Here is a 13,338-nt window from a genome sequence, read left to right as displayed (position 1 = left end):
TCTCCAATCAAATTCTTCCTTCTGCACCCTTTGACCTGTCCCAGCCAGCTGGCTTCACCACTAGCCTCCTCACCTTCCCCCCACCTCTTTATTAAGTCATCTCTTTCCTTTCCAGTCCTGAAGAAGGGTCTCAGCCTGAAACATCAAATGTGTATTCACTTCCACAGATGCTGCCTGACGGGCTGAGTTCTTCCAGCATTCTGTGTGTGTTTCTCAGGGCTGTAAAGGCAGGCTAGATCTCCCTGTAACTGGTGGCAGTGTTTATCCCAGCAACGGGGAATCTAAAACCAGACGTCAGAGGGTTTAACAGGCAGTATGCTGGAGGAATAGCGGATCTGCTTGAGTTCGGCGCTGACTGGCGCTGGTGTCAGACTGTGTCGGTCTCTGCTGTTTATTTGGATTCAACAGCTGCGTGGAGAGAGGGAGCCTGCTGCACGGGCAACGGCTTCTCTCCAGGTCGCACTGTCCAGGCTGGCGTATCATGCAGACGGCTAAGATGCAGCATCACTGGTCAACCCCAACCAACGGAGGGGCTCTGGAATGGACGTTTGTTCAGAAACGGCAGACACGGGCAAAGAGGACCAGTGCAGATGTGCTCTGGGTTTGCACAGCTGAGTTGGACCAAAGGGCCTGTAAATTGGTTTGTTGTTGATACAGGTACCAACGTGGTGGTCTTCTTCCTTCAGATCATTTCCCACGTTGAGGTATTACAAAGGAAGAGTACCAGAATGCAGAGTATAGTGTTCGTCACCGCGGTGCTGCAGGCTGACAGGAGGTGCCATGACGAGGTAGATTGTGAGGTCAGCAGTTCACCTTTGCCCTGTCAGACATCTGCACTACATCCTGTGGCTCTTCAACCTGCCTCCTAGAAACATAGAAAACCCACAGCACTGGACAGGCCCTTCGGCCCACAAAGCTGTGCCGAACATGTACTTATAGAAATTACCTAGGATTACCCATAGCCCTCTATTTTTCTAAGCTCCATGTGCCTGTACAGGAGTCTTTTAAAAGACCCTATCGTATCCGCCTCCAACACCATCACCAGCAGCACTCACCACTCTCTGAGTAAAAAACTTACCCGACATCTCCTCTGTATCTGCTCCCCAGCACCTTAAACCTGTGTCCTCTTGTGGCAACCATTTCAGACCTGGGAAAAAGCCTCTGGCTATCCACACGGTCAATGTCTCTCATCATCTTATACACCTCTATCAGGTCACCTCTCATCCTCCATCGCTCCAAGGAGAAAAGGCCGAGTTCACTCAACCTATTCTCATAAGGCATGCTGCCCAATCCAGGCAACATCCTCCCCACATCCTCACCATCAATAAATGGACTTCATTCCTGCTGCTCGCTGGCACATCGTGCACCTGCAGGTCTTGCAGCAGAGATACAAGTTACAGCAAAGTCGATGCACAGGTCTAATGTACAACTTCCTTGCAATATACAGACGTTCAAAGAAAAATATAAACTGTACACACCCTTTACAAGAAAGAACAGAATTAGAACAACAAAGTCCATTTTGAGCCAAGTGTCCACTGGGTTTTTCCAGCAGGACACTCATTGCTCTGGCCGTATAGGGTGACATTTTGTGGACAGCTTACAAACTGCCGTGTATACCTCTGAACTGTTACTGCTGCAAATTTGCCTCAGAAACGCACTGCTGGATTGTCTAGGTGGCACTAGTGATCTTATAGTCTGCCGGTGAGCCTGAAGGACTCGGCGAACTTGATAACTCGCTAGCAACATGTGCTCAGCCGGTATCTGTGGAGGCCAAGTTTTCATGCATATTTAAGGCAGAGGTTGATTGGGTCAGGGCATGAAGAGCTACGGGGAGAAGGCAGGAGGTTGGGGCTGGGGAAAAAGGGGTCAGCCAAGATGAAATGGTGCAGCAGATGCGATGGGCCAAATGGCCTAATTCTGCTCCTATATCTTATTGTTGTACGGTCTAAAATGCCGCAGGAACTCAGCAGGTCAGGCAGCATCTATGGAAAAGAGTAAACAGTTGAAATTTTGGGCCGAGAGAGAAGGAGGGGGAGTTGCCTGAATTAAAAGGTGGGGAGAGGGGAAGGAGGGTAGCTGGAAGGTGACAGGTGAAGCCCGGTGAGTGGGAAAGGTCAAGACTGGAGAAAAAAGAATCTGATAGGAAAGGAGAGTGGACTATAGGAGACAGTCTCTGTGTTAGTACCAGGTACTTGTAGGTCCTCACCACATCCACGTCCTCACCATCAATAGTAACAGGGAGCAGTGCAGGCTGAGTCTTCCTAAAGTCCATCACCATCTCCTTTGTCTTACTGATGTTCAGCTGCAGATGATTCAGCTTGCAACATTTGACAAAGTCCTCCACCAGGGCCCTGTATTCAAACTCCCCACCTCCCTTTATACACCCGACTATTGCTGAGTCCTCAGAGAATTTCTGCAGATGACATGACTGTGGAGAGACAGGGGACATCTCTGAACGGAAAGCAGCACCCTGCGAGCAGATGCAGCGGAGGTGAAGAAACTGGGAGAAGGGAATAGCATTTTTACAGGATGGGAAGAGGTACAGTCGAGATAACTATGGGAATCAGTAGGTTTATAAAAGATGTTGGTTAACAGATTGTCTCCAGAGATTGAGACAAATCGCGAAAGAGTTGGGGGGAGCTGTCAGAGAGGCCCAAGTGGATTTAAGGGGGTAGGGTGGAAGTTTGATGAAATGGGCGAGCTCAGCTCGGGTGCATGGAGCAACACCAGTGCAGCCACGGAGCCAGACCAGCACTGAGGCGAGTGCCGGTGGTTGCAGAGTCCATGTATTGTATTATTGTTGCGGGTGGCCCGCCCACTTCCGGCGCAGAGCGGAAGCCAGAAGCGCCGATAATGCGGAAGTAACGGGAGCCGTGAAGCCGATGCCGCTCTCCCTACCTCGCCGGCCCTCGGGCTTCGGCCCCTGGCGGGAGCTGTTCCCAGGGGCGCGGTTCCGCCTCGGAGCTAGCGGTCGCCTCTTCGTCTACCTGCCGCGGGAGCGCCGGGTGCTGGGGCTGGAGCCGAGCCCGACATGCCGCCCCGGGCCGCTCGACCGGCGCCTGCCGCCCACCGAGCACCTGCTGGAGGTGTTGGAGCTAGACGAGAAGCCCAGCGGCGACCCGCGAACCCCCGGCCCCCTCCCCACCGTCCTCGTCACTGAGACGGGCCGCGCCGAGCTCTGGGTCCCGGGAGCCGCGGGCTGGAAACTGCAGCGGGACTTCCAGCTGTGCCACAGTCCCCGGGCAAAGGTGCTGGCGGCCGCTTGGGACGGGCTCGCCGTCACCTGGTGCGAGGAGAGGCCGCGCAGCGAGGCCCAACAGTACTACGTCTGCAGCCGCAACCTGGGGCACGGCCTGGCGCTCGGCGCCGCCCGCATCGTCCTGCACAACAGCCCGGCCTGCCAGCTCTTCGCTGCCGGAGATGCCGTCTACTTGCTGCCCGGTAAGACTCCCGGAAACGGACTGAGTAATGGCCCCCTTCCTGGCAACTTTCCCAACAGCGGGCCCGGAAACCTCTCGGTCGCTGGCTACTGTCCTAGTGGTAACAACCCTGTGCCTAGCAACGGCCCCATCCCTGGCAACTTCCCCAGCAACAGCCCAGTCAACTCTGGCAGCGACGAACCCATGGCTGACAAGGGCCCTCCGAGGAACCTGGACAAGTTCATGGTGATTTGGAGGCCGCAGGAGGACACCTGGACCTTCACCAGCCTTGCCCATGGTCCACTCTTCACCAAGCGACTGCTGGCCTCTGACGCCGACTTCAGGAAGCTGGCCGCGGGCGCTGTGGGTCTACTAGCCGGCCTACCAACCCTGGACCTTCGGGCTGTCAGCGTGTCTCCGGCCGGTCTGCTGGCGGCCGCCGCCAGTGGTGAGATCAACCTGGTCCGAAGCGACGGGACGGTGCGACACCTCGGTCAGCTGCGCCCAGGCGTGGCAGCCGAGGCCTCGGGGCGGAGGATGCTGATGGAGCTGAGCAGCACCACCTTGGCCTGCGCCCTGGGAAGGACAGTGTGGCTGCTGGACGTGGCGACGGGCAGGGCGATGGGGGAGACAGAGCTGGAGTACCCGCCCTTGGCCCTGCTCAGCTGCCGGGATACGGGCGAGCTGCAGGCGCTGACCGAGGACGGCCTGTACAGCCTGGGGGGCGGGTGCGAGCCCTGGCCGGGCGACGCCGGCTACCTGGAGACGCTGGTGCTGGAGGAGGCCTGCGACTACTACCAGAAGCGAAGCCTGAGCCGCATCCGGCTGACAGTGGAGAGGCTGAAGAGTGAGGCCACCTTCCGGGCCCCAGCTGCCCTCTGCTGGGTCCTGCAGAGCCGCCTCAGCCCGGCCAGGGGGTCCGGGCCCAGGACCGAGAGCCAGGCGCAGCTCCGGCGCGCCCTGACCGGGGAAGTGGAGAGCTACGCCGGCCTGGAGCAGACCAAGCGGCGGCTGGTGCGGGCGACCGAGGCCGAGACGTCGGCCTGCGTGGAGGAGCTGGCCGGGCAGGAGGTGTCCCGGCTGCTGCTGAGCTCGCCGCCCGAGCCCGGGGCCCTCCTGCACCTGCGCTTGCTCAGCCTCGCCTTCCCGGCCGAGACGTGGCGTGCCCTGAGTCGGGCGCTGCGGCTGCCGGCGGCCCAGGCCGGCGCCGAGCAATGGAAGGCGCTCCTGACCCCGGCCGCCTCGCCCGAGCTGCCGGCCGCCTTCGAGCTGACCTGCAGCCTGATGCAGTGCTTCCAGCCCGACTGGCTGCCCGGCTTCGTGGAGCTGGCCCAGCGGCAGCTGCCCGACGGCCGCCCGTACCGCGGGCCGCCGCTCTACAAGCGGGCACTGTCGGTGCTGCCGCCGGCCGAGGCCGACACGGCAGTGGAGCTGCTGCTGCGGAGCCAGCGGCCCAACGCGGTGCTGCAGGCGGTGCGGTTGCTGCTGGAGCGCGGGCGGTGCCGGCGGGCGGTCGAGTCGGCCCGGCGCTTCTCGGGGCTCGGCGGCCCGCTGCTGCGCAAGGAGCTGTTTGCCGCGCTGCTGGCGGAGCTGGGCCGCCGCCGGGAGCTCGACCCCTTCCTGCCCGAGCTGTGCGAGCTGTGCCCACCCAGTGCCGACGCCGCGCCCGCCCCCGAGCTGCTGCGGACCCTGCTCGACGCCCTGCCGCCCGCCGCTGGCCCTTACGCCGACGGCCACGCCGGCACCCTCACCCTCGGCCCGCTGCGACCATTGCTCCGCAGGCTGCTGGAGCGGGGCCCGGAGCCGGGGCTGGAGGCCGAGGAGCCCGTCTTCCCCCCACCCACGCCGCCCCGGGAGAAGAAGGCGGTCGAGGAGATCTGCTGAGGGGCTGGGACCCTGCTCCGGGCAGCCCGCCACTCCCTCCTGTCCCCGCCGGGGCCTGAGGAGAAGCAGCCCCCGTCAACCCAATCCGCTGCCCGCCGGGGATACAGGTTACCACCGCCCAGGTGGGTGGGGAGGGAAAATTTGCCCCTGCCAAGATATACGGAGGGGGGTGGGGGTATTCGCCCCTCTCTGTGTGTACAGGGTGGGTGGGGGATTTGCCCCTCTCCGTGTGTTCAGGGTGGGTGGGGGATTTGCCCCTCCGTGTGTACAGGGTGGGTGTGGGGGATTTGCCTCTCCGTGTGTTCAGGGTGGGTGGGGGATTTGCCCCTCTCCGTGTGTACAGGGTGGGGGTGGGGGATTTGCCCCTCTCCGTGTGTACAGGGTGGGGGTGGGGGATTTGCCCCTCTCCGTGTGTACGGGGGGGTGGGGGATTTGCCCCTCTCTGTGTGTACAGGGTGGGTGGGGGATTTGCCCCTCTCCGTGTGTACAGGGTGGGTGGGGGATTTGCCCCTCTCCGTGTGTACAGGGTGGGTGGGGGTGTAGTGGCATCAGCGTCGGACTTCGGAGCGAAGGCTCCCGAGTACGAATCCAGCCGGCTCCAAAGACCTGGAGAGGGTGGGTTCCGCCAGGTCTCCGATGGCCAAGACACGCCGTACGACGGGCAATCAAAAAGCACCCCAACGACTCCAGCAGGTGTACAGGGTGGGAGGGGGGAGTTTGCCCATGCACGTGGGTCGATGAGGGGTGAATTTTCCCCCATGCCTCCGCTTGATGACAGGGGTGACGTTATTCCTTCCCCCTGGCCTAACACACATGAGCCCTCCATCGTGCAGAGCTGGGGTGGGCATTGTGCTAACATACTAGAAGAATCAGAAGGGAGACAAGTTTGGCCAGGAAATGGGGGGGAGATCTGGAATTTGTTCTCTCGGAGGGTGGGAGTGGTAGAACTTAACCCCCCACCCCCACCCCATCCCCATAGCACTTAAACAGACCTGTGTGTGTACTGGAGGAACAGTGCCCTGCCAGGCCTCAAACAAGTGCCAGAAAGTGGGATTAGACTGGTTTGCACTGTTTCGGCCAAGGCCAACACAATGGGCTGAGCGGCCTGCCGTGGTACTTACGGCTGCCTCACCTTCCCCTGGGAGACTGGGCTTGGAAGTGGGTCAGTAAAGTCAAGTCGTCAGGTCACCCACATCATTTTCCAGATAACAAAATGGAACATACCTGTCTCAATTATGCCATTGACTTTGTCTTTTCACTGGGCTTGTAGCTACTATGGGATAAAGCAAGAATATGTCTGATCCACCGCCTGCAAAACCCCGCCCAGACCACTGGCGGATGGGCCCAGCTCTGATATTCTCACTGTTGCCCATTTTCACGCAATGTGCTGGCAGCGGGAACAGTTTGGACATCCCAGCCTTCCTGCTAAACTGGATATACAAGCATGTTTTCCTGGGGACAGAAGCATCAGGACTGAATTGTTAGTAAAACTACTGATCAAAGCCTGGACATTTACTGTGTGAAGCACTGTACTGTGAAATTATTTTTGACTATTGGTTTAATCCCTCGTCTGAGGACAGACACCCCTGCTGATAAACTCTGTACAAAGATAACTAGTTGGAAAAATACCAAACTCGTTTCATCTCTGCATCCTTTATTACCAAGTGACAGAGAACCAACAAAGTCACATTAATACGTGCCTGCAAGAGCATAGCAACAACTTGTCTACATCTGGAGCCTTGTCTCTTCTGGACTCGCAGGAGAGAGAAATGAGACAGGACATGGCTCATTTTTAAATTTTGTTGATACAACTGCCCTGTACACTGGAAAATCTTACCAAAGGTACCTGCAACCCCCTCGGTTCACGTGGAGAGTTAACGCTGCTCCCATTCTCCCTGTGAGGGCTTGCTGTGCAGTCTTTGCAGTCGAATCTTTGAAAGACTTTGTCAAAATTTGTTTTTAATCGGTGTTAAAGCACACAACGCGCAGCCCTGGTTAAGGTGGTGAAGTGTCCACTACTCTGGTTGTGCTGAGAAAGCAGCCCATGGGAGAAGCCTTCAGTCTTCCTGAGGTAATTTGGTGGGGGGGGGGGGGGGGATTTCCTGCTCCTCATCAGCAGTGATAGGCTACCCCGTCCCTCCCGACAGTGTGTTGATGAGCAGGGAGTGGGATGGTATTGGTGTGAGGCATTATACAGTGGAATAGCTGTGGACACTCACTAAGTGGCGATTGGCAGAAGCATTGGATGGTAAAATTCTGGCCACTTACAACAAGGCTCAATGCCTTTCATGAGAGAAAATGTCCATCAGATTGGTGATGATTGCCCTGAGGAGGCAATCGGCCTTGATTCCAAACACTAATTGTCTCCCACGTTACAATGTCAAGGGTGATAACTGTGTCTGAATCTGTATAGGAAGGAGATTTATTACTGTGCCACTTTATCACTTGGCCATGTGATCTAATCAATACTGCCTGGACAATCACTGTTACTGTTCATGCACATAATTTAATACAAGTGTTGGATATTTATATAAAAGTATAAAGAAATTTAATTTGTCTCCAAATAAAGAGTGTTTTGGTGACACTACCTTTGGTGTTTGAAGTAATTCCTTCTCAATGTTAGTGAACGTGATTTATCCTTTTGCGGAGGCTGGGATAGGAAGTGTCCCAGTTATAATGTAACAGGTTAGCTCCCTCTACACTGTCCCATCACACTCTCCCAGGACAGGGACAGCACGGGTTAGATACAGAGTGAAGCTCCCTCTACACTGTCCCATCACACACTCCCAGGACAGGGACAGCACGGGTTAGATACAGAGTGAAGCTCCCTCTACACTGTCCCATCACACACTCCCAGGACAGGGACAGCACGGGTTAGATACAGAGTGAAGCTCCCTCTACACTGTCCCATCACACACTCCCAGGACAGGGACAGCACGGGTTAGATACAGAGTGAAGCTCCCTCTACACTGTCCCATCACACACTCCCAGGACAGGGACAGCACGGGTTAGATACAGAGTGAAGCTCCCTCTACACTGTCCCATCACACTCTCCCAGGACAAGGATAGAATGGGTTAAATACAGAGTGAATCTCCCTCTACACTGTCCCATCACACGCTCCCAGGACAGGGACAGCACGGGTTAGATACAGAGTGAAGCTCCCTCTATACTGTCCCATCACATGCTCCCAGGACAGGGACAGCAGGGTTAGATACAGAGTGAAGCTCCCTCTACACTGTCCCATCACACACTCCCAGGACAGGGACAGCACGGGTTAGATACAGAGTGAAACTCCCTCTACACTGTCCCATCACACACTCCCAGGACAGGGACAGCACGGGCTAGATACAGAGTGAAGCTCCCTCTACACTGTCCCATCACACACTCCCAGGACAGGGACAGCACGGGTTAGATACAGAGTGAAGCTCCCTCTACACTGTCCCATCACACACTTCCAGGACAGGGACAGCACGGGTTAGATACAGAGTGAAGCTCCCTCTACACTGTCCCATCACACACTTCCAGGACAGGGACAGCACGGGTTAGATACAGAGTGAAGCTCCCTCTACACTGTCCCATCACACACTTCCAGGACAGGGACAGCACGGGTTAGATACAGAGTGAAGCTCCCTCCATGTGTTCTCATCATGGAGCCCCAGTGTAGGTTCTTGTGTTGAATTTGGGGTGCTGCTATTAAATGGTTTTATATATTGTGATTGGTACTGGTTTTATTATTGTCACAGTACTAGGATACAGTGAAGAGTTTGTTTTGTTAACTCTTTATACAGATCAATTCAAGATTCAAAAACTTTATTGTCATTCTAACCGTACATCAGCTCTACAGGGCAGAATGAGACAGCGTTTCCCAGGAGCAGTGCAATCTTAACATAACAAACGCAACACTAAACCACATTACAGTGCCCTGAACTATACAAAGCTACAGAAGTGACACTGCAGAATAAAATGTAAAATTTACCGAAAAGATGAATGATAAAGTGGATGATCATAATGGGGTTCATCTTATTGAACAAGAGTCCAATGACAGTAGGCTAGAAGACATCCTTGAACCTTGTGGTTTGTGCTGTCAGGGTTTCCCTGATAGGAGAATGGATCTCTCCCCCGTATGGGTTAACACTGCCCTTTAACAAAAAGGCATCCGTTACACTGTCTCTGCTCACTGGACTCTGATCTGATTGCCCAAAATGTCAATTATCTGCTGATCAGCTAAAAGTAATTAAAGTCAAATTGAGGACATCCTGTCAGGGCTTGTGATCCTCTTCAACCATGCTGGAGTTTCCTAATTGGTCTCACGGGGAAGTTGATTACAGTCTGCCCACAGGGTTTCACTCCGGTGAGGGTGGAGAGAATTCACACCAAAGACACCATCTGAAAAAGGCTTTTAACTTGTGGGCCTTACTGGAGAGCCGCCGTAGCATAGTGGTTAGCGTAACGGCCTACGGCGCCCGCTGTGACTTCGGGGTTTGGTTCTCATCGCCGTCTGTATGGTCTCCCCGTGACTATCCACATTCCAATTGCAAGCAGGTGGGGGTTAGTAAGTTTGTGCATGCGACTCTGGGGCTGGAAGCGTGGTGACACCAGCCCATCATGAACTGTGTTGATAACAAACCCTTTCAATGTATAAACAACAGATAAAGCAGATCTTGATCTTTATTTCAGTGTAATATGATGCCTATGAGGTTATTTCCTTGGCTTTGACTGTCCGTGCCCGTTAACTTGAGTTCTGCCCGGGCTTTTACAATTCTGCTGTAAAATAATCTGTCCACCTTTGGTCAAATTGAGTATGGAAAGATTGGGAGATGAGAAGGCAGTAATAAATAAATCCAAGATTTCAGCCCTTTTATGTTATTCTTGTAAAGTGGACAGCCTGCCCCATGGTTTGCCAGATAAATTCAAGGCCTTGATCTACAAATTTGGAAGGGAAGGATTTGCCACGCTTTTCCATATGACATGGGAGCAGAATTAGACCATTTAGCCCATTGTCTCCTCTGCCATTCCACCAAGGCTGATTTATTCTCCCTCCTTACAGCCTTTGACGCCCTGGCTAATCAAGAATCTATCAAACTCTGTTTTAAATATGACAAATGTCTTGGCCTTCACAGCTGTGTGTGGCAGTGAATGCCACAGATTTACCACACTCTGACTAAAGAAGTTCCTCCTTGTCTGTATTCTAAAGGGACTTCCTGTTTTCACTACTCCAAAGTACCATGTGGCCTCTGAAAGTAGTTGTTAGCCAGGAAACATGGAGGCAGTTTGTCCACAGCACAGTGGCTAGCATGGAATGGATGGGCAGAAGGGCCTGCATCCAGGCTATATTGCTCAATGAACCTGTAACTCTCACAGCTGGCAATGAAGGAAGTCCAATATCAATATTCGTCTGGTACTCAATATTCTTATAGCAGTGGGATTTATTTTGCCAAAGCGTAGTAAGTCTGTGGAATTTCTTGCAACCGGACTGTGGGGACTGAGTCCTGGGGTATGCTTAAAGTGTAGAAGTTGGTTTAATAGGTTCTTCATTAGTCAAAGCTTACGGGGAAACACGAGAAAATGGGGTTGAGGAAAAATAAATCAGTCATGACGAAATTGCAGAGCAGACTTGATGGGCTGAATGGCCTTATTCTGCTTCTATGTGTTAGGGGATAGAATCTTGCATTGCACTTGGCACAACTTGCTTTTTGGCTTTCATATCTTCTGCCCAATGGGGTGGGGGGAAGAAGAGAGAATTTCTGGAGTGAGTGGGGTCTTTGATTCGCTGACTGCCTTACTGAGGCAGTTTGAAGTGTAGACGAAGCCCACGGAGGGGAGGATAGCTTTGTGAGTTGGCTGCAGATCAATGATCAGATAGGAGCCAGGACTTCAGGCGTCATTGCCGTATCAACCTTTAATCTTGTGATTTCTACCGAAGAGAGGTGAGAGTGCGCAGTGACGGAGGCACAGTGTGTGTCAGTCACCTTTGTTTAACCACTCCCAGTCTTCCCTGGGTGGAGGTAACACTCTCCAATCCTTCTCTGTTCACCGGTTCCTTCAGTCGGTGGATGAATACCTTTCAAACTATTCTGCAGCTGGATGCGTCTACTCCTGACAGCCTTTAAGAAAGGGAATAAGGATCAGGTTTATCACAGTACGTTGACATATATTGTGAAATTTGTTTGTTTTGAGGCAGCAGACAATTGTTATATGCTCAATAAAAAGTAAGAAGTGCAGAAGTGGAATGGGGGGACTGTTCATAGAGTCATAGAACACTACAGCACAGAAACAGGCTTTTCAGCCCGTCTAGTTCATGCCAAACCATTTAACTGTCTCGTCCCTGCAACCTGCATCTGGACCGTGGCCCTCCCATCCGTGTACCTATCCAAAAGGTGGAGGCAGGGGAGAGAGAAACACCGGGTGGTAGGTGAAACCTGGAGGGGGAGGGATGAAGTAAAGAGCTGGGATGTTGATTGGTGAAAGAGGCAGAAGGCCATGGAAGAAAGAAAGAGAAAGGGGGTGGGGGGGAGAAGGAGCACCAGGGGGAGGTGATGGGTGGACAAGGAGATAAGGTGAGGGAGAGAAAAGAGGATGGGAAATGGTGAAAGGGGTGGGGGGCATTATCAGATGTTTGAGAAATTGATGTTCATGTCATCAGATTGGAGGCTACCTAAACAGAATATAAGGTGTTGTTCCTCCAACCTAAGTATGGCTTCATCACGACAGTGGAGGAGGCCATGGATGGACATATCAGAATGGGAATGGGAAGTGGAATTAAAGTGGGTGGCCACTGGGAGATCCCGTTTTTTCTAGCAGATGGAGCGTAGATGTGTGGCGAAGCAGTTTCCCAATCTACGTTGGGTCTCACCGATATATCTGAGTACCAGACGTAGCATATAACACCAACAGACTTGCAGGTGAAGTGTCGCCTCACCTGGAAGGACTGTTTAGGGCCCTGAATGGTAGTGAGGGAGGAGGTGTAGGGGCAGGTGTAGCACTTGTTCCGCTTGCAAGAATAAGCGCCAGGAGGGAGATCAGTGGAGAGTGACGAATGGACGAGGGTGTCATGTTGGGAGCAATCCCTGTGGACAGCAGAAAGTTGGGGGGGATGGAGAAGATGTGCTTGGTGATGGGATGGGATCCCGTTGGAGGTGGCAGAAGTTTCGGAGAATTATGCGTGGGTGGGATGGTAAGTGAGGACAAGAGGAACCCTATCCCTGGTGGGGTGGTGGGAGGATGGGGGGAGGGCAGACATGCGTGAAATGGAAGAGATGTGGTTGAAGGCAGCGTTGATGGTGGAGGAGGGTAAGTCCCTGTTGTGATGGAAATAACAGGTTCTTTGAGTCTCAACAGTAGAGGCCTGGACACACACCGTTTTAATAACAAGGAATTTATTATTAAAGGGGAAGTCGGGTCAACACAAGCAACTACAATACACAGGAAGCGGTGTGGGGACAGGGTACGGTTACACAAACAAAGAACAAGGGGAAAGCACTACAACAGCTATCCCCCTTGACCTTGGATAGCTGCGGCTCCCTTACCAGGACAAACGATAGACCTTCCCAAACATAAATCAATGCACTTACCTTCAATGAGGTGGTCTGTAAGAGAGACCGAGCCAGGGACAAGTCTCACCTTTTATAGCATGGGGCTGGGTGAGATAATCCAATTAAGGTGACCAATAATTTAGGTGTGCATTGATTAGTTGGGAGGGACCAAATGTTGATTGGCGTGTGGTGTGTCCTCCGACCAGCCAAGTGGCAGTGCATCTGTCACGTGGCCGGTATCTCTGGATACAGCCCCTTTCTTTGAAATAGTTGGACGTCTCCTTCGTTCTAGAATAAAAAGCCTCATCCTGAGAGCAGATGTGGCGGAGATGGAGGAAATGGGAGAAGGGGATGGCATTGTTACAAGTAGCAGGGTGGGTTGAAGTATAGTCCAGATAGCTGTGAGAGTCCATGGGTTTGTAGTAGACATTGGTGAATTGCTATCTCTGGAGACAGAGACAGTGAGATCAAGAACTACGTCATTTTGAATGCCAAGCGACTG

At 53.6% G+C, this 13,338-nt stretch overlaps 1 protein-coding gene across 1 annotated transcript; it reads left to right on the top strand.

The window, feature by feature from the left end:
* Nucleotides 1-2,853: 2,853 nt before the first annotated feature.
* hps6 (HPS6 biogenesis of lysosomal organelles complex 2 subunit 3) lies at nt 2,854-5,425 on the top strand. The gene has a single exon (XM_073026946.1). The coding sequence runs from the start codon at nt 2,883-2,885 to the stop codon at nt 5,301-5,303; it is 2,421 nt and encodes an 806-aa protein (XP_072883047.1). The 5' UTR covers nt 2,854-2,882; the 3' UTR covers nt 5,304-5,425.
* Nucleotides 5,426-13,338: the final 7,913 nt, after the last annotated feature.

This window comes from Hemitrygon akajei, chromosome 23 (genome assembly GCF_048418815.1).
Source record: "Hemitrygon akajei chromosome 23, sHemAka1.3, whole genome shotgun sequence".
NCBI lineage: Eukaryota > Metazoa > Chordata > Chondrichthyes > Myliobatiformes > Dasyatidae > Hemitrygon > Hemitrygon akajei.
The sequence above is the reverse complement of the archived record's forward strand: the minus strand, read 5'-3'. Positions and strand labels throughout refer to the sequence as shown.